The 14,540-nt window shown below is 40.1% G+C and overlaps 1 protein-coding gene across 1 annotated transcript; it reads right to left on the bottom strand.

Moving 5' to 3' along the window:
- Positions 1–987: 987 nt before the first annotated feature.
- Positions 988–14,473, bottom strand: LOC135351763 (gamma-aminobutyric acid type B receptor subunit 2-like). Its single transcript, XM_064550851.1, has 17 exons — positions 14,208–14,473; positions 13,778–13,915; positions 13,312–13,485; positions 9,840–9,944; positions 9,720–9,785; positions 8,716–8,925; positions 6,795–6,927; positions 5,160–5,269; positions 4,417–4,480; positions 4,220–4,297; positions 3,969–4,104; positions 3,567–3,699; positions 2,879–2,998; positions 2,405–2,539; positions 1,896–2,210; positions 1,502–1,636; positions 988–1,306 (listed from the first exon to the last, which is right to left on the bottom strand). Exons 1-17 carry the CDS (start codon positions 14,469–14,471, stop codon positions 1,154–1,156), a joined length of 2,469 nt encoding a protein of 822 aa, XP_064406921.1. The 5' UTR covers positions 14,472–14,473; the 3' UTR covers positions 988–1,153.
- Positions 14,474–14,540: the final 67 nt, after the last annotated feature.

The raw sequence follows: 14,540 nt of genomic DNA, 5'->3' as shown, positions 1-14,540 counted from the left end.
TCATTGGTTTACTGCTTGTTTTGACTATTTCTATACACCTTGTGAATCTATGGCAGTCGAAGGACCCTTTAATAAAAGCCAACAGCCCAAGGCTGAATAACCTGATCTTCATAGGCTGCTATTTGTTACTGTTTGGAATGGTTCTGCTTACAGTAATCGATTGGAAAAACTTTCGTCTTGTGAGTAGTAATCCTCAACTTGTGGGAGATACTCTCTGCAATGTATATATATGGCTCATTCAAACAGGTTTCACTCTCATTGTAGCCACAGTGTTAATGAAAACTTTTCGAATCTACCGTATATTTATTCATTTCACCCGCCCTGGTGGACTGCTTCTACGAGACTCTGTACTGGCCCTATGTGTACTTGGACTCGTCTCTCCAGTGGTTGTCATATTAATATCAATATCTGTCACCTCCACTGAGCATATTTGGAAAGAAATGACATTCATAAATGATTTGACTGAATCCAATAGAGCAATATGTGTTCCTAGAATTTGGGAACTTCTACCTATACTGTACGTTGGGGTGTTGTTATTTCTCTCTTTGGGGTTGTCACTACCATTGCGGCACATCAACCGTCAGTTCAAAACAGTCAAGAGCATAAGCATCCTAGCATTCTGTCAAATATTGATAACTTGGTTCGGATACCCATTTGTGTTTATTGCTACACTACAGAGCGTCAATTGGGACCAACACATCCACTACATTTTGCTCATGCTCATTTTGTCCGGGATTTTATTGAGCAGTTTACTGCTTCTATTTGCCCCACCAGTTGTGTCACTCATTAAAAACAAGTGGAAACAATCGGTAACAGATAGAAAGTTGCAACTCAGGACAAAAACAGATACTTTCTCCACATTGACCCATACTGTTGCTGTGTAAGCTACAACCATATTATGTGTGTGTTTCAACTCTTGTGTGTCACGTACATTGTATATGCGTACTGTGTGCAATGTGTTGAATAACTGTTTTATCACCAAGTCACTTAATTGTTAATTCAAGTTTTTTTATTCACTCATTATAATTATAATTATAGTATACAATATTTTTGTGAAATGTTTTAAACAAGAAAGAAAAATTGACTGATATTTTCTGGGCACCATAATAATGGTGCAAAGGGTGTCACACTACAAAGAGTTCTACCTAATTGCCTAATTGTTGACTGATGGGGTAAAATGAACAGTTTTCTTGTCGACTAGTACTTGAACATTACCCCCGTTGCTGTCATCAATCTTGAAACTGTCATCAATAGTCCTCGATCGATCGTCTATTGACATGTTCCCTTCAGCAGGTGGACTGCTCAGCTGCATATAGAAACAATCACATGATACACATGTGCACAGCTCTATCTCATACTGTCATACAGGGAAAAGTACAACAACAACAAGGATTGATTAAGATCATTAACGTATAACAAAGGAACTGAGGTATGTAGATTTGTATAATTATATAGAATCAATAATAAGTTTGATAACATGTGCGATCACTCAGCCACCCACCCTATTCAATTCCTGCTTTAGTTTTTTAACTTCATCACTGAGCCCTGAAATTGTGTCAAATACTTCAGATGAATGCTGTGGCTGTGGAGAGGATAAAACTCGCAAGCCCTCTGGATCCTTCCACAAAGCATAGAACTGTAGAATTGTATACATGCTGAATGCGGATGAGGGGGAGGGGAGTTTAACAGAAATGAAATTCAAGCTTCAACATAATACTGTATCAGTATGCTATAACAATGGAGAGGAAGTACTGTTTCCCTTTTGGGTGATATTAAGCATATGATCTGCATACTAAATTAGCACACACTTTCCTGTGATGCCCTTTGATCCAAACTATGAAACTCTACGTAAGTTAATTTAACAGGAATCACAAGGTGTTACATGCAGGTACTACCTTTGGTATCAAAAGTAAGCAAAGGACTGTGGTGTTGCACACAATGATGAGAATCCCAATAACACCATAGAAGACATCAGGTGTTTGTATAAGATATCCTATTATGGCCGCCGCAAATGAGAGAATGGCTACACAGTAGACAGACATTCCAATTATTTTGGAATCGTTCAGTTGTCTTATTTTAACATTTCTTGTTTCGAAAGCCAGGAACAGTCCAATCAGTAGGGGGAGCCCCTTGTAGACGAACAAAACTATTATCCAAATAGTCGAATGTGGAGCAATACACACGCCAATTATTTGTGGTAGGTCTGGTGACTGTGTGTGTGAGAAGGGGGTGAGGTGGTGTGGATGGAACAATGTGTGGGTGGGTGTTCCACAAACACACACACATCGTTCCAATGTGTGTGTGTGTGTGTGTGCGTGTGTGTGTGTTTAGTGTGTAGCAATGCTTCTTGTTGTGGTGAGTTGGATAAACATATCACTCATTCGCAACTATCTATTGTACTCACGGTTACAGAGACTTCAAGGTTCTGATTTTCCAGGCTTAGTCTAGCATCAGGAAAGACTGTCACAAAGAGCATGAAGAACACATCGGCCGTTAGCAAGACTCCCATGGCAATAAACAATACCCAGTCTGGAACAATCTGTCAAGAACAAACAAAAACATATAACGACATATGGCATAGCGACTACACAATGGAAACCTCTGTGTGCACTAAGGCAATGATGACACGTCTAATAATTATGCTCCTCATGGGTAAGATCGAGAAGTGTGATGTATTGTGCCCAGAATTTTCTAAGTGCATGCATAGTGGCCTTATCAACACACAGATTAGCAGCCTATCATGTGGTAAAACTACAATAGGCATAACAGGTGGTTGTACATTTTGGGTATTTTTTTGTGTCTAGAGGTGGTTAGTACAAACCACCCACAATCCTAGTGTAGGAAGCCACTATAGAGGTGTTTCATTGCCTTTTAGTACCTTCACTTTTCGTTTCTTGTCTCTATTTCTGGAGAAGAAGGCGTAATGGACTCTCCAGATCTTGAGAAAGATGGGACCGAACAGGAGGGAGAAAGAGAAGGTGGTCACCCATAGTCGAATCTGGGTGGGTGGGTGAATGGAGACAAAGCAGAGTTAGTGATAAAAAAACATCAACAAAATAGACAGTTTATAACAACCACCACCATATGAATATTATTGGCAGCTCAAAGCAATGAGGTACACATCCCAGTGGGGGGGGGGGGGGGGGTATTTACATTACGTTATCATTGCAAGAACGTGCATGTATAAATATATGATATGTGATACTGCATCACTACCCTAACAGTTACACAAGGCTTCCTTTGTTTATATACGAGTTCATTAGTCACTGTTATTGTACTTGAACTATAACTATGTCAACTATTGCAACAGCCTTACAATTCCCATGGCTATAGCCATACAAATAACAGGGTGAAGTCAATATTCGGCATTTTTAAGGGTCTTTGAACAGATGAACTAATCTTGTTCGTATTATTGATCACCAAACAGGATGTTAGAATCACTATAATTTTATTGCATTTACTGTGAGTTAATAGTACGTGTCAGAGGTGCATGGACTGGGTTGGCAATTATATAAATAATACAGATCAGGATATTTTGAACAAAGCAGAGTAAGTGAGCATCTCACCATGCAGAGAGCAGTGACGGTAGAAAAGGGGGAGGTTCCTATGTCGATACCGAACAGGATGACGTCAATATAGAACAATACTGTACCACCAATGATGAGCATATTCAGTAGGGGACTAGACAGCTTGATCACCCTGTGTGGAGATGTGGAAAATCACTTAGATTGTGTTGTGGGTGTGCTAGAGACTGAACCACTTAATCACGCTATGTACGGTAGTCTACAAAGGCTTCAAGGATGTATATACATGTATCAAAAAGTAGCTGTAACTGACACTAGGATAGTGTGGTGATAGTATGGGTGAACGAACAGAGCTTTATAATGTTAAGTATACAGTAGTGAAGGGATATCGATACTTAGTCTCAAACCAGGCCGCAAGAAAAGACGGCATTAATATACACTCACGTTCGTTGCCTGAAGACACAAAGAAAGAGAGCCACTACAAACGCAAACAGGATGCCCACACAGGATAAGATGGTGTAGACGATGAACAAGGGTTCAGAGATGAAAACATATTGCTCATCAGTTGGAGTTCCAGGAGCTAAGATCGAGGGAAAACAACATTCAGGGTGACTAATTTCGTTGTCAAATTAAAACACTACTTTATGATAACACTTGAGAAATAGAATCCCTTTGATGATTAAGTTTCAACTTACAGGGAAATACTTCATCTGCATTCTGAAAGTAAGAATCGTTCCCAATGAAAATGGACACCAGTTGTTGGTTGCCACTCGCTACGTGAAAACATATAATTATTGTGTGATTATCAGGTTCAATAATTATTGGCAATTACCCTAGCTGTACGTATTGTACTGTACATGCAGAACACATACACAGTGTGTGTGTCACTCACTTCGGTACTGACGGAAACTAATGACAGGAGCAATCTCTCTGTTACCCCCAAGGTTCACTAACCCCTGCACAATCATCATCAAACCATCAATTGCAACACAAAGAGCAGTTCAGGAAATGATAAATACGCAAGTGCATGCACATACATGGACCCGGGTCAGGAACGAACAAACCGAGCTTAGCTGATAATAATTTTTATGTTACAATCCAAAGCAGAAAGTTCTGATATAGCAATAGACAACATGTTTGTTTATAATAAACTGAATGCACACAAAGTGTATCACTATGCATCAACGCTTTCAGAGTCAGAGGAAGTTTATGAACACATGACTGTATATATAGCTAAGAAAATAATTATTTCAAACACCAATCACCTGCACGTAGGTATGTCACTACACGTACTATGTACATGACAGACTAACAGTACGTATGACACAGTACAGTGTAGGATCTAATCATATTCATGGAGCTCAGAATATGAGCTCATTGCTATGATGGCATCACTATAGTACACCACAAATAGGGAGGTTACTACAACGAATCATCACACAATGTAATTAACACAGTTCAAACAACATGCAAGGTCATAATAACTATGACACATTTACACTGTAAGTTATACAATTGTGAGCTCAAACAAACAGCTATGGTTTCCTACTTCAAATTCTTCCATGCATAGCTGATCACATACGTATCATTAAGCTAGTTACACATGTATGAAAGGTTATAATAAAAGACACTTACTGAGACACCCATAAAACTCCGTCCCATTGCAGCTGCCAGTATTGTATTGGTAATGTTGATAGAGACCATGTCCGTAGTGTTATAGTTGAACATGGAGATATTGTACATTGCTGCACAAGGGTAAACATTTTTTTGACAACAACAACACAATTTGGGCTAAACGGCAGTTCGAATAATCTGTACATCGTATATTGCCTTATTAGGTATGTTACTGCAGTACACTGTCATTACCACACTGCCTATACACATTGTAACAGTAGTAGAGGAAAATACTGCATGCTACATGTGCAAGTTTCAAAATGTACATTATCGGAGGGATGGCCACAAATATTAGTTGTTATAGTTGCATTTTGATCTCTGAGATCAGTCCCTGATATAAAATGTTATAGTGCACTGTGGTGAGTGCCAATATAATTTACGTACTGTATGATACGTATAGCACGAGGCATTTAAATTTCTTCGTTCAATAAATTTCGCGACATGGTTAGCTAAGTATTTAGTCGGCCTAATTCATGGAGGATTGTTAACCCTCGAAAACAGCGAAAAAATTAAGCGCCTCGAAACTTTAGCGCTATAAGTATAATTATTGCACCGTGGGTAAAGTTATCTTTGGAGACCAGAGGCCATCCTCCATACTAGCTATTTGTGGTGCCTGAGGAACTCATGTGGTGGTATGGTTTCTATGCAGCAAATTGTTCCATGCAACAAAGTAGATCACATGCCTGATCTCGGGCCCCACCTACTGGGCCAGCTTGTGGCATTGTAACATAGCATGTACATAGCATGTTGTAGAGGGTGTCGGTGGCAGATCCAGGAAATAGGAGAAAGGGGGTTTCAAACTATATAGGCCCTGATAAATTTATTCTATTTTTTAATTCTTGAAAAATGTGCCTATTATTCTCATAAAATCCGATAATAAATCCGATTATTCTCATCAAAAATCTGATTACCGTATTACTAGAATGTTTTGTGAGCATCAAACATTTTCGAACTTTGTGATGGTTGATCAATTTGCAACAATAAAATCTGCAAAACCTAAATTATTACTAGTAAATACACACGATCCTTGCCAAAACGCTATTAATAGTTGATCGCAAAGAGTCAAATTTTCTGCTGATTTGGCTCATTCGCAAAGGTGTTTTCGCCCGCAAAATATTCTAGTAATACGGTACATGTATCCCCTAAAAAATGTGACATAGAAAATTATATATACATAAACACAGCACACAACTGACACAAGACATAATTGTTATCTTGCTGACTTGAACTAATCCATAATATTCACCTTCAGCCATTTTTTGCTCTGAATATGTCGTTATGCAAAACTTAATGTAATGATTTTTACCAAAACTGGACATTGATGCGTATTATTTCTTTAGACACCTATTATGCTACATTCCGAGCATAATTTATCAGGGCCTATTTCAAACGTGTTTACACCCACGCACAGTGGCAAGAATCTTGGCTAAGGAAATTACTGAGTGTGTAAAACAAGTGACATATTTGGCTAACTCAGTGTTTTAATACGTATAGCTAGCATGTTGTTGATCAGATCTCTTAGACATCATCCAAAAGGGTGGTTCATATGAAACTCCCTTGGATCTGCCACAGGATGTAAACAAAGCACACACTTACCGTTTGTAGTGTTGAGTGCAAGGGCTCCCATGAGCACAGCATCAAAATAGAGGTGTGTAAGGTTGAAGAAAGAGTCATCTGCACCTACTTCATCTATTCGCTCCCTGAGCAGTCTCTCGTATTGGGCACGGGTCTGAGGATAGAGTAAAGGGTCAGTAACAATTACCTAAAATGCTTCTAACGGCTTACCACTCTAATTATGCAATAGGGAGGGACATGCATTGGCAATGGGTACATACAGTTAATACTAACCTCGATACCAGGCTGTAAAGAACGCCTGGTCAAGTTAATTCCTATATGCCACACAGGACATGACGCGCATAATCGATCATACATGAGCTAGCTGATCGTACTAACCGTGGAATGATTGTCTATAATCATATTCACAACCGGCTGTGGGCGTGCAGTTAATTATCGGTCAAAAAAATTCCTGACTCAGCAACACGAGTTCTATATAGGAACTTGACGAGGCGTTCTTTCTGTCAACAAACAGCCTGGTCTCAAGGCTAACTACACTATTGGTGGGTCACTAGAGTAAACGAGTGTTGCTTGCTAATGTCTCTCGCCATGTTTTTGCTTTTGCTCAAAAGTATTAGAGTGTTGTAGAAGAGGTAAATAAATTGCAATGTGCTTCTGTGAGATAAGTACAATTCAATCACAGAATTCAATCAACGATCATACTGAAGCAACTGCAGTTATTTAATGGCCTGTAGCCAAACAGTGGGAGCAAACCTTTGTCAAAGGCACAGAGTAAATTTAAGCACAGACAGTAGTATAGCACAGACAGTATAGTATATAAACAAGCAGAAAGTGTGCATTTAATACTGAGAAGAAAAGACTTGTGTACATGTATCTATTGTTATCTAGTCTATATGGTATCATTTGTTTTGTGGCTTAATTACCGGTATGCCAGGACCTCAAGAAAAAGAAGTAAGTTGATTCTGCCACTGGATTTTCTAACATGTGGGGATGAGCGCGCATGCGCATTGCATCCACAGGAATAATTAAAGGGTGTGTCCAAAGAGATCAAGTTCACAATTAGTTGGGCGTGGTCCGACCGTCCCTAAAGGGAGGTCGGGTTGCAAACTTATCTGGGATTTGTCCTGCTGCATTACGTAACACTGCTATGAATATTGTTATTCTCAAGTGGGTGTTAACCGACTTGATGACGTGTAGACCAGCATACACTTGTATGCGGTTTTGCAACTAGATGCAAACGGAAGTGTAACCAAGCACGTGAAAAATGCTTCAATCTGATAGGGCGCCACTATAGTGGCGCTATATAGTGGCGCTAGAACAAATCCCAGATAGGCTTGCAACCCGACCTCCCGTCAGGGACGGTCGAGCCACGCCCAACTAGTTCACAATAATGGCTACTATAGCTAGCAGTTTTAACAGATCTTTTCTGACTCTTGTAGCTAGCGTTTTAGTGCAAGGCTAACTCGAATAGAAAGTTTGTGCGAACATATGATGCTATGAAAGATTCTGAAGAGACTGCAACAGCCTTCAATGTTAGTCAAACTAGCCATAACTCGAGAAAGAAGCTTTAGTTTGCTAATCCACGAATCAAAATCCAAGAGAATGTGGCTAGAAGCCTATAGAAGCTGTTAGTTTTTGTCGCATTGCAACTGTTGAGCAGTTACAGCTGGAACACACACACACACACACACACACACACACACACACACACACACACACACACACACACACACACACACACACACACGCACACACACACACAGTCAGCTTTACTGTATCCCTCGTGCGGCTATGCCTTGAGGCATAAATATATGTTCATTACCGGGAATAATGCAGTCCCATATCCATTTGGTAAAGGGTTACGTTACAGTAACATAAAATAAATCTTCTTACCAACCTGGTAAAGGGTCAAAACAATAAAATATGAAGTACGCTCACTCACTAGGCCAGCATCTGTCTCTTCTTCCCTCCCCTCGGCCTCATCACTCAAAGGCAAGTAGTCAATGATAATGGCATGGTCCAGAGCACTCTGGATTTCCTCTGACCGACAAGTAGTGTCATAGACAGCGCCAGTTGTCCACCACTCCTGAGGGTACCAAGAGTAGAGCAGCCATAGGTAGCCCTCAGAGAATGTACGGCCCATCCGATGTGCCTGTAGGTGAGTGTACCATATAATTATGCTCTATTTGTGGCCTGTTCAATAAGCATGCATGATCATAATGAAAGCACCGCAGGTGCTGATGCCTCGGTGGAGATGCCAAAGCTACATAACATAGCTACTAATAGCTTTTATACACATGATGAACATTTTTGCAATAATTATAATTTTGCTGCATGCAAAAACTCAAAGAGTGGGTAATAATCGACCATGATTGTTGTTAAAAACGATCGATGCCAAAAGTTCAAGTCTAAAATTAATGGCCGGCTGCATCAGCAGAGCCTTGCAGCTCTCTTCTTACTCTTGTAGCTACCAATAGCTAGCGTTCTAGTACCAATAGCTAGCGTTCTAGTTCAGAGCTATCTACTAAGTAGAGTAGCGACACTCGATAAACAAGTTTGGCTACGTGCTCTTCTGAAAAGGCTGCAATGGCATTCCAAGTAAGCAAAACTAGGCATAACTCGAGAACGAAGCATTATTTTGCAAATCCACGAATTAAAATCCAAGTAAACATGACTAGAAGCCTATAGAAACTCTTACTTGCACTTCATTGATCCTTGAGCAGCTGTAGCAGTCTACACAGACTGACAAACATACTACCGTATACCTCGCTTATGCATGCGCACCGAGGCATAATGAAGTAAAAGTACCGATTTCAAGAATTCTAGTACATGCAATGACAATATACATAAGGCCCAGTCTCAATAGTTAAATACACTAAACACCTCAACCAGTACGTACTATAATTGATGTTATTGAGTACGTGTGTGCATGTGTGGGGGATATACCTGACAGAGTATTTCGAGTGCGTAGGACGGGTAAACGTTGAGGAAGATAATTCTTGCAGGAGAATTCTACAATGAAGTAATAATTCTAAATTCTTTGCAAACACACCTGAAGAAACTCACCAATAAATTGCGGAAAGTGTTCACTGGGTTTTCACCCGTGTTAAAGGTGTGGCTGTATGTGGTGAAGTTCCTCTCCTCAAACAGTTCCATCAGACGGCTGGCGGTCTGGGTGGAGTAATGTGTACACATACCCGTAATTGATGTAATTACAGCGACAGAAAAAATTAATTCCACTTCTGAGTAGCACATTTTTTAAAATTGCGTTCAGCCCAGCTGGCGCCTAAATTATGGTGGCGCTTATGTTCTACAGCTAGTAGAATTCGTAGAGAAAATGGGCGTGGTCTAGCTCAGTTTCACTTGCTAGCTGCACCGTGAGAGCTGAGTGACTCGTGAACAACATTCATTGACTGTAGCATGGGTTAGACAACTGTTAGGAAGTGAAGGAAGTTAAAGATGCAGGATGATTGTCTAGCTTGATGTCTCAAACAAGCCTTTTTATAAGCGCCAGAAAAAAATAATTCCAGCAACGGTTGACGCTCTTTTAGGACCTAAAAAATTATGCTGATGCTGACATGGCGCTTAAATTATGGTGGCGCTGTAATTACATCAATTACGGTACCTAGTCATCAATGCTGCAATTTGTCTTTTTGGACTGGCACGATAATTATTTGCTTTTGGGACTCATAATTCTTTACCAACTTCTACGTGAATTATTGCGCATGCGTACAATAAGCTAGGCAAATGGTTGCAAGCTCATGGGACACAGAGACTCTTGATTGCATAGGCACGCCTGCAGCACGTCACAGCAGACTTGCTAGAAGGTTATTTGTCATCAACACATGTGTTCCAACATGTACATGTTTACTGTTTGTACTGGGTCCAGCAGGAGCCATATTTGTCTTGAAATAACCTTGCTCCTCCTTTTGGGCTGTGCACTCAGCTCTTTTGACTCAGCTTTGGCATTAGATCTACTGCTGTGCTTTTTTAACATTCGGCTAGGCTGAACATTCACTTTCACTCAAAGCTATCATCTTTGGAATTCTTGCAGCTTCACATCGTCAATTTTCAGTTATGTCTACCTATACCTTAATTATAACAAGATCGATACACAATTCGCTCACGCTCGCCCCCAAAATGCTTTGCATGCTCCTATGTATTTTATTACCACAAGTTGGTGCTATTCGTCAGCAATAGCATAAAGGAATTGGAAATAGAAGCAGATCACATGCTACACACATGCAGGCTTGATGCTTGTGGTTAGAAGGCTATTGATCTCATCCGCGTTTCGCATTAAATTGACTGTGCATGATAGCGTTAACTAAGCTGCTTGAAAAACGACCATTCAGAGAGGTAGGTATTGTTTATAAACTGTCTTGACCAGTGCCTCGATTGTGTTTTTATTGGGGGAAATTTCGAGGTAAGCCGCCTTTTATAGCTGTGGCCGGGTGTCTGGATCTCACCCAAAACACAAGTAATTATAGAGTGTTCTATTTATAACCATCGTTACACGTACAGTGCCTCTAACAACTCCATTTGCCATCACAGATACTACTGTACTGGTTAAGTCTTGGAATCGTATTCTTGCATGCTAGAAGGCAGCGGGGAAACACGGACTGTACCACAAGGATGTTTCTGTTTCCTCTTTCCTTTATTTATGTACATAGTACGTAAGGTACTGGTGCATTGTGCTAGGAAAAAAACAGCTGCAGTTCCTTCCTTACACTGTTAACAGCAATCAGCGAGCAATCTACACACTATAATATGGATTGTGCCTAAATATAATACTTTGTTGTACCAAGATGATTGGACCTGCAGTTACATATGGAATAGTACTAGGTCTTGTAATTATGTTGTATGCAATACCAGTACAATACAACCTCGATTATCCGGACACCTTGGTTCCAGAGGCAGGCCAGATAACTGATAATCAAAATAAACCACACCTTGATCCATCCACTTTATTGATAAACATGGTTGTCTGCGCATGCGCAAGAGATAAGCAGGCCTGTCTCCATAGTAACAGCTGCAATGCACATTTAAGAGACACGCCCATTTCTGAATTATTAAAAAGAAAATTACCAAGCCGGATAATGGAGGGCCGGATAATCGAGGTTCTACTGTATTTATATTTCACTGATCAATATAAACTGGGCGAGTATATACTTACAAGTTCTAGAATAATGGGCATGCCTGTAGCAATTGGCTCATGACTGTAATATAGTTGACTGACAAAACACACAGCAGGAGTGTTTCAAATGGTATGACATAATTATAAACATGTTTCTTGCCTGCAGTTGATCACTACATGTAATATCAGTTGATCACTAATAATATGAGCAATGGCTTCAAGACACATCGCTTAGATCATTATCATATTATAGGTTAATTAAGGACGTAGCTCGACCTTTGTGGACTGGTCGATATGCCCTTGGTTACATGTAGGTTAAAATGACCATGTCTAGAACATAATTACAATTACAGCTATCCATGTACCGTATTTACTTGATTAAACACCCAGGCGTTTATTTCAGATGGAAGTCTTTAGAGGGGGCGTTTAATCCAGGAGGGCGTTTATTGTTATGTCTCCTCTAAAACTCTTGCACAGCAGCAGTTATTGTGCTATTCTTGGGCTGCTGTCTCAGCTTAAATCTATTTCTCAGCTTAAATTTAAGTCATAGGAGTGCCCTCTGTGTCGGTATCTCTCTCTCTGCCATCGATGCATCATAAAAAGTATTATTATTCTATGCTGCCATGCTTGCAACGGGTTCCATGTGCTATTTCAGCTCCACCCACAGTGCCACGCCCCATATATGGGCGATTATTTAAGGTTGCGGTAAACAGTTTGCTCATGAATATTCATGATTTTCTTATAATGATTTTTGTGAAACTATAATGCCATGATAAAAATTTGAAGCACACACAAGATAAATATATTGGTGTATCATCCTGTATGACAAGTATCAGTCTTCAAAACATTTTCCAGTGGAAGCTCTGAGCGATCATCAAGTTACTAGAAACAACACAAAACTAGCAGTCATTTTAAACTTCCAAAAACACTTCTAGCTCTGTGTTCTTGCTCTTATATGATGCTTCTTACCATTCTGGAGGGCGGGTCGAAGCGTTTTTTTCTTTCCAGGCCAACAAACTCTCACAAAATAATAATATGTAGACTAACTCCACTTAAAATGGCGGCCAGAGCCAAGGAAAACAGCCTCTTGTGAGCTTTCAGTATATTGTAGCCTTTTTTCGAAATATCTCTTCGACCCGCCCTGCATATAGTGAAGCTACAGTAGACTATACCTAAGCTTTATAGTAAAAATGTATATTCAAGCCATGAAATGACTACTGCGTTTCAGCTGGACTTCCAGCTCATTCTAGCTGGAAAAGATCACTAGATCTAGCTCATGAATAATTAATGAGCAAATGGTTGACCGTAAGATGGGCGTTTATTGACAAAGACAGAGCTTTTACCCTGGGTGTTTATTCAAGGAGGGCGTTTAATCAAGTAAATACGGTACATCCATCCACTTACAGAGGTGAATGATAATTCTTGTTGAGTGATTAGCCCCAGTCGTGTCCAGTTGAACTGCTCCATCAGTGAGACCACGCCTATTGCAGCTGCTGTATCTGAGGGAACAAGACGAAGGAAGGTTGTGAAAGGAGAGTCCACTGCCACCAAATTAGGGCCAGAAGAGAGAGGAGATATCTGGTGTGTGGAGGGTGGGTTAGGTGGGCAAGTCACAATGTTATAAGTGAAAGTAAAAAGGTGAACATAGCTATTCACATCCCTATAAGTATATTTATACATAATTATGTTTATAATTATGTATAAGTATACTTATACATAATTATAAACATATATAATTATGTTTATAATTATGTGTTGTAGGTAATTACTTCCAGAGAACATTGAATTTCAGGTAGTTATCACTAAGGGCGGCTTAGTCTACTGTGTATTGTATCCTTGCATACAGGTTAATTAATTATTTCGAGCTCACTTGCACTAGTCCCCAGAAAGGTGCCAGCTCAGCAACTGGCTCTGTTGCCGTGGAACAGTCAGAGCCAATGATGAGGAGTCTCCCAGTTGGGTCAAAGATTTGGTCAATGAAACCTTGAACACTTGACCCAGCTGAGCACTGTGGCATGTGCATGTGTGTGAGTGTGTGTGCGTGCGTGAGTGAGTGTATAATGTATGTGTTCGTGTGTATGATTGAGCGTGAGTGTGTGTGTGTGCGTGCGTATCTAAGTTTGCATCAATGAATGCAATTTGCAGAATGATTTGTTACTGTAACTGTAAATTGAGCAGCATAACTTAACTAGGTCTAGACAGTACAGTACAGGGTGTAAACAAGACTATCTATGCATAAATCTATGCATAATAGAATCTTGGTTAGATCTACATGATTTATGAACTACATGTAGATGTACCTGTGAATCAACATATTCTACTTGCAGATTGTAGCCCTCTAGTATTTGAGAATGATTGTTAACTGCTTCTACAGCCAGGTCCACTGCTGCTTGGAACTGTCGCCCATCCAAGTCCCTGACAAAAACCACTTTGTCTTGACCTTGATCTGTTGTGTTTGTACTGAGCCCACTTATGAAGACAGTTATAGTGATGTTAGTTAGCTGTCCTTGAGCTAAGGCCAGGCAGGCACACAGCACTAGTAGCGTAGAAGGTGAATCTCTCATACTGATAGCTCTTGGAACATCAAAGAACCGAGCTCTTGTAAAAATCTTATAAAATCTGTTCCAAGCTCA

Source organism: Halichondria panicea, chromosome 17, assembly GCF_963675165.1.
Source record: "Halichondria panicea chromosome 17, odHalPani1.1, whole genome shotgun sequence".
Lineage (NCBI taxonomy): Eukaryota > Metazoa > Porifera > Demospongiae > Suberitida > Halichondriidae > Halichondria > Halichondria panicea.
This window is presented reverse-complemented; position numbering and strand designations above follow the sequence as displayed.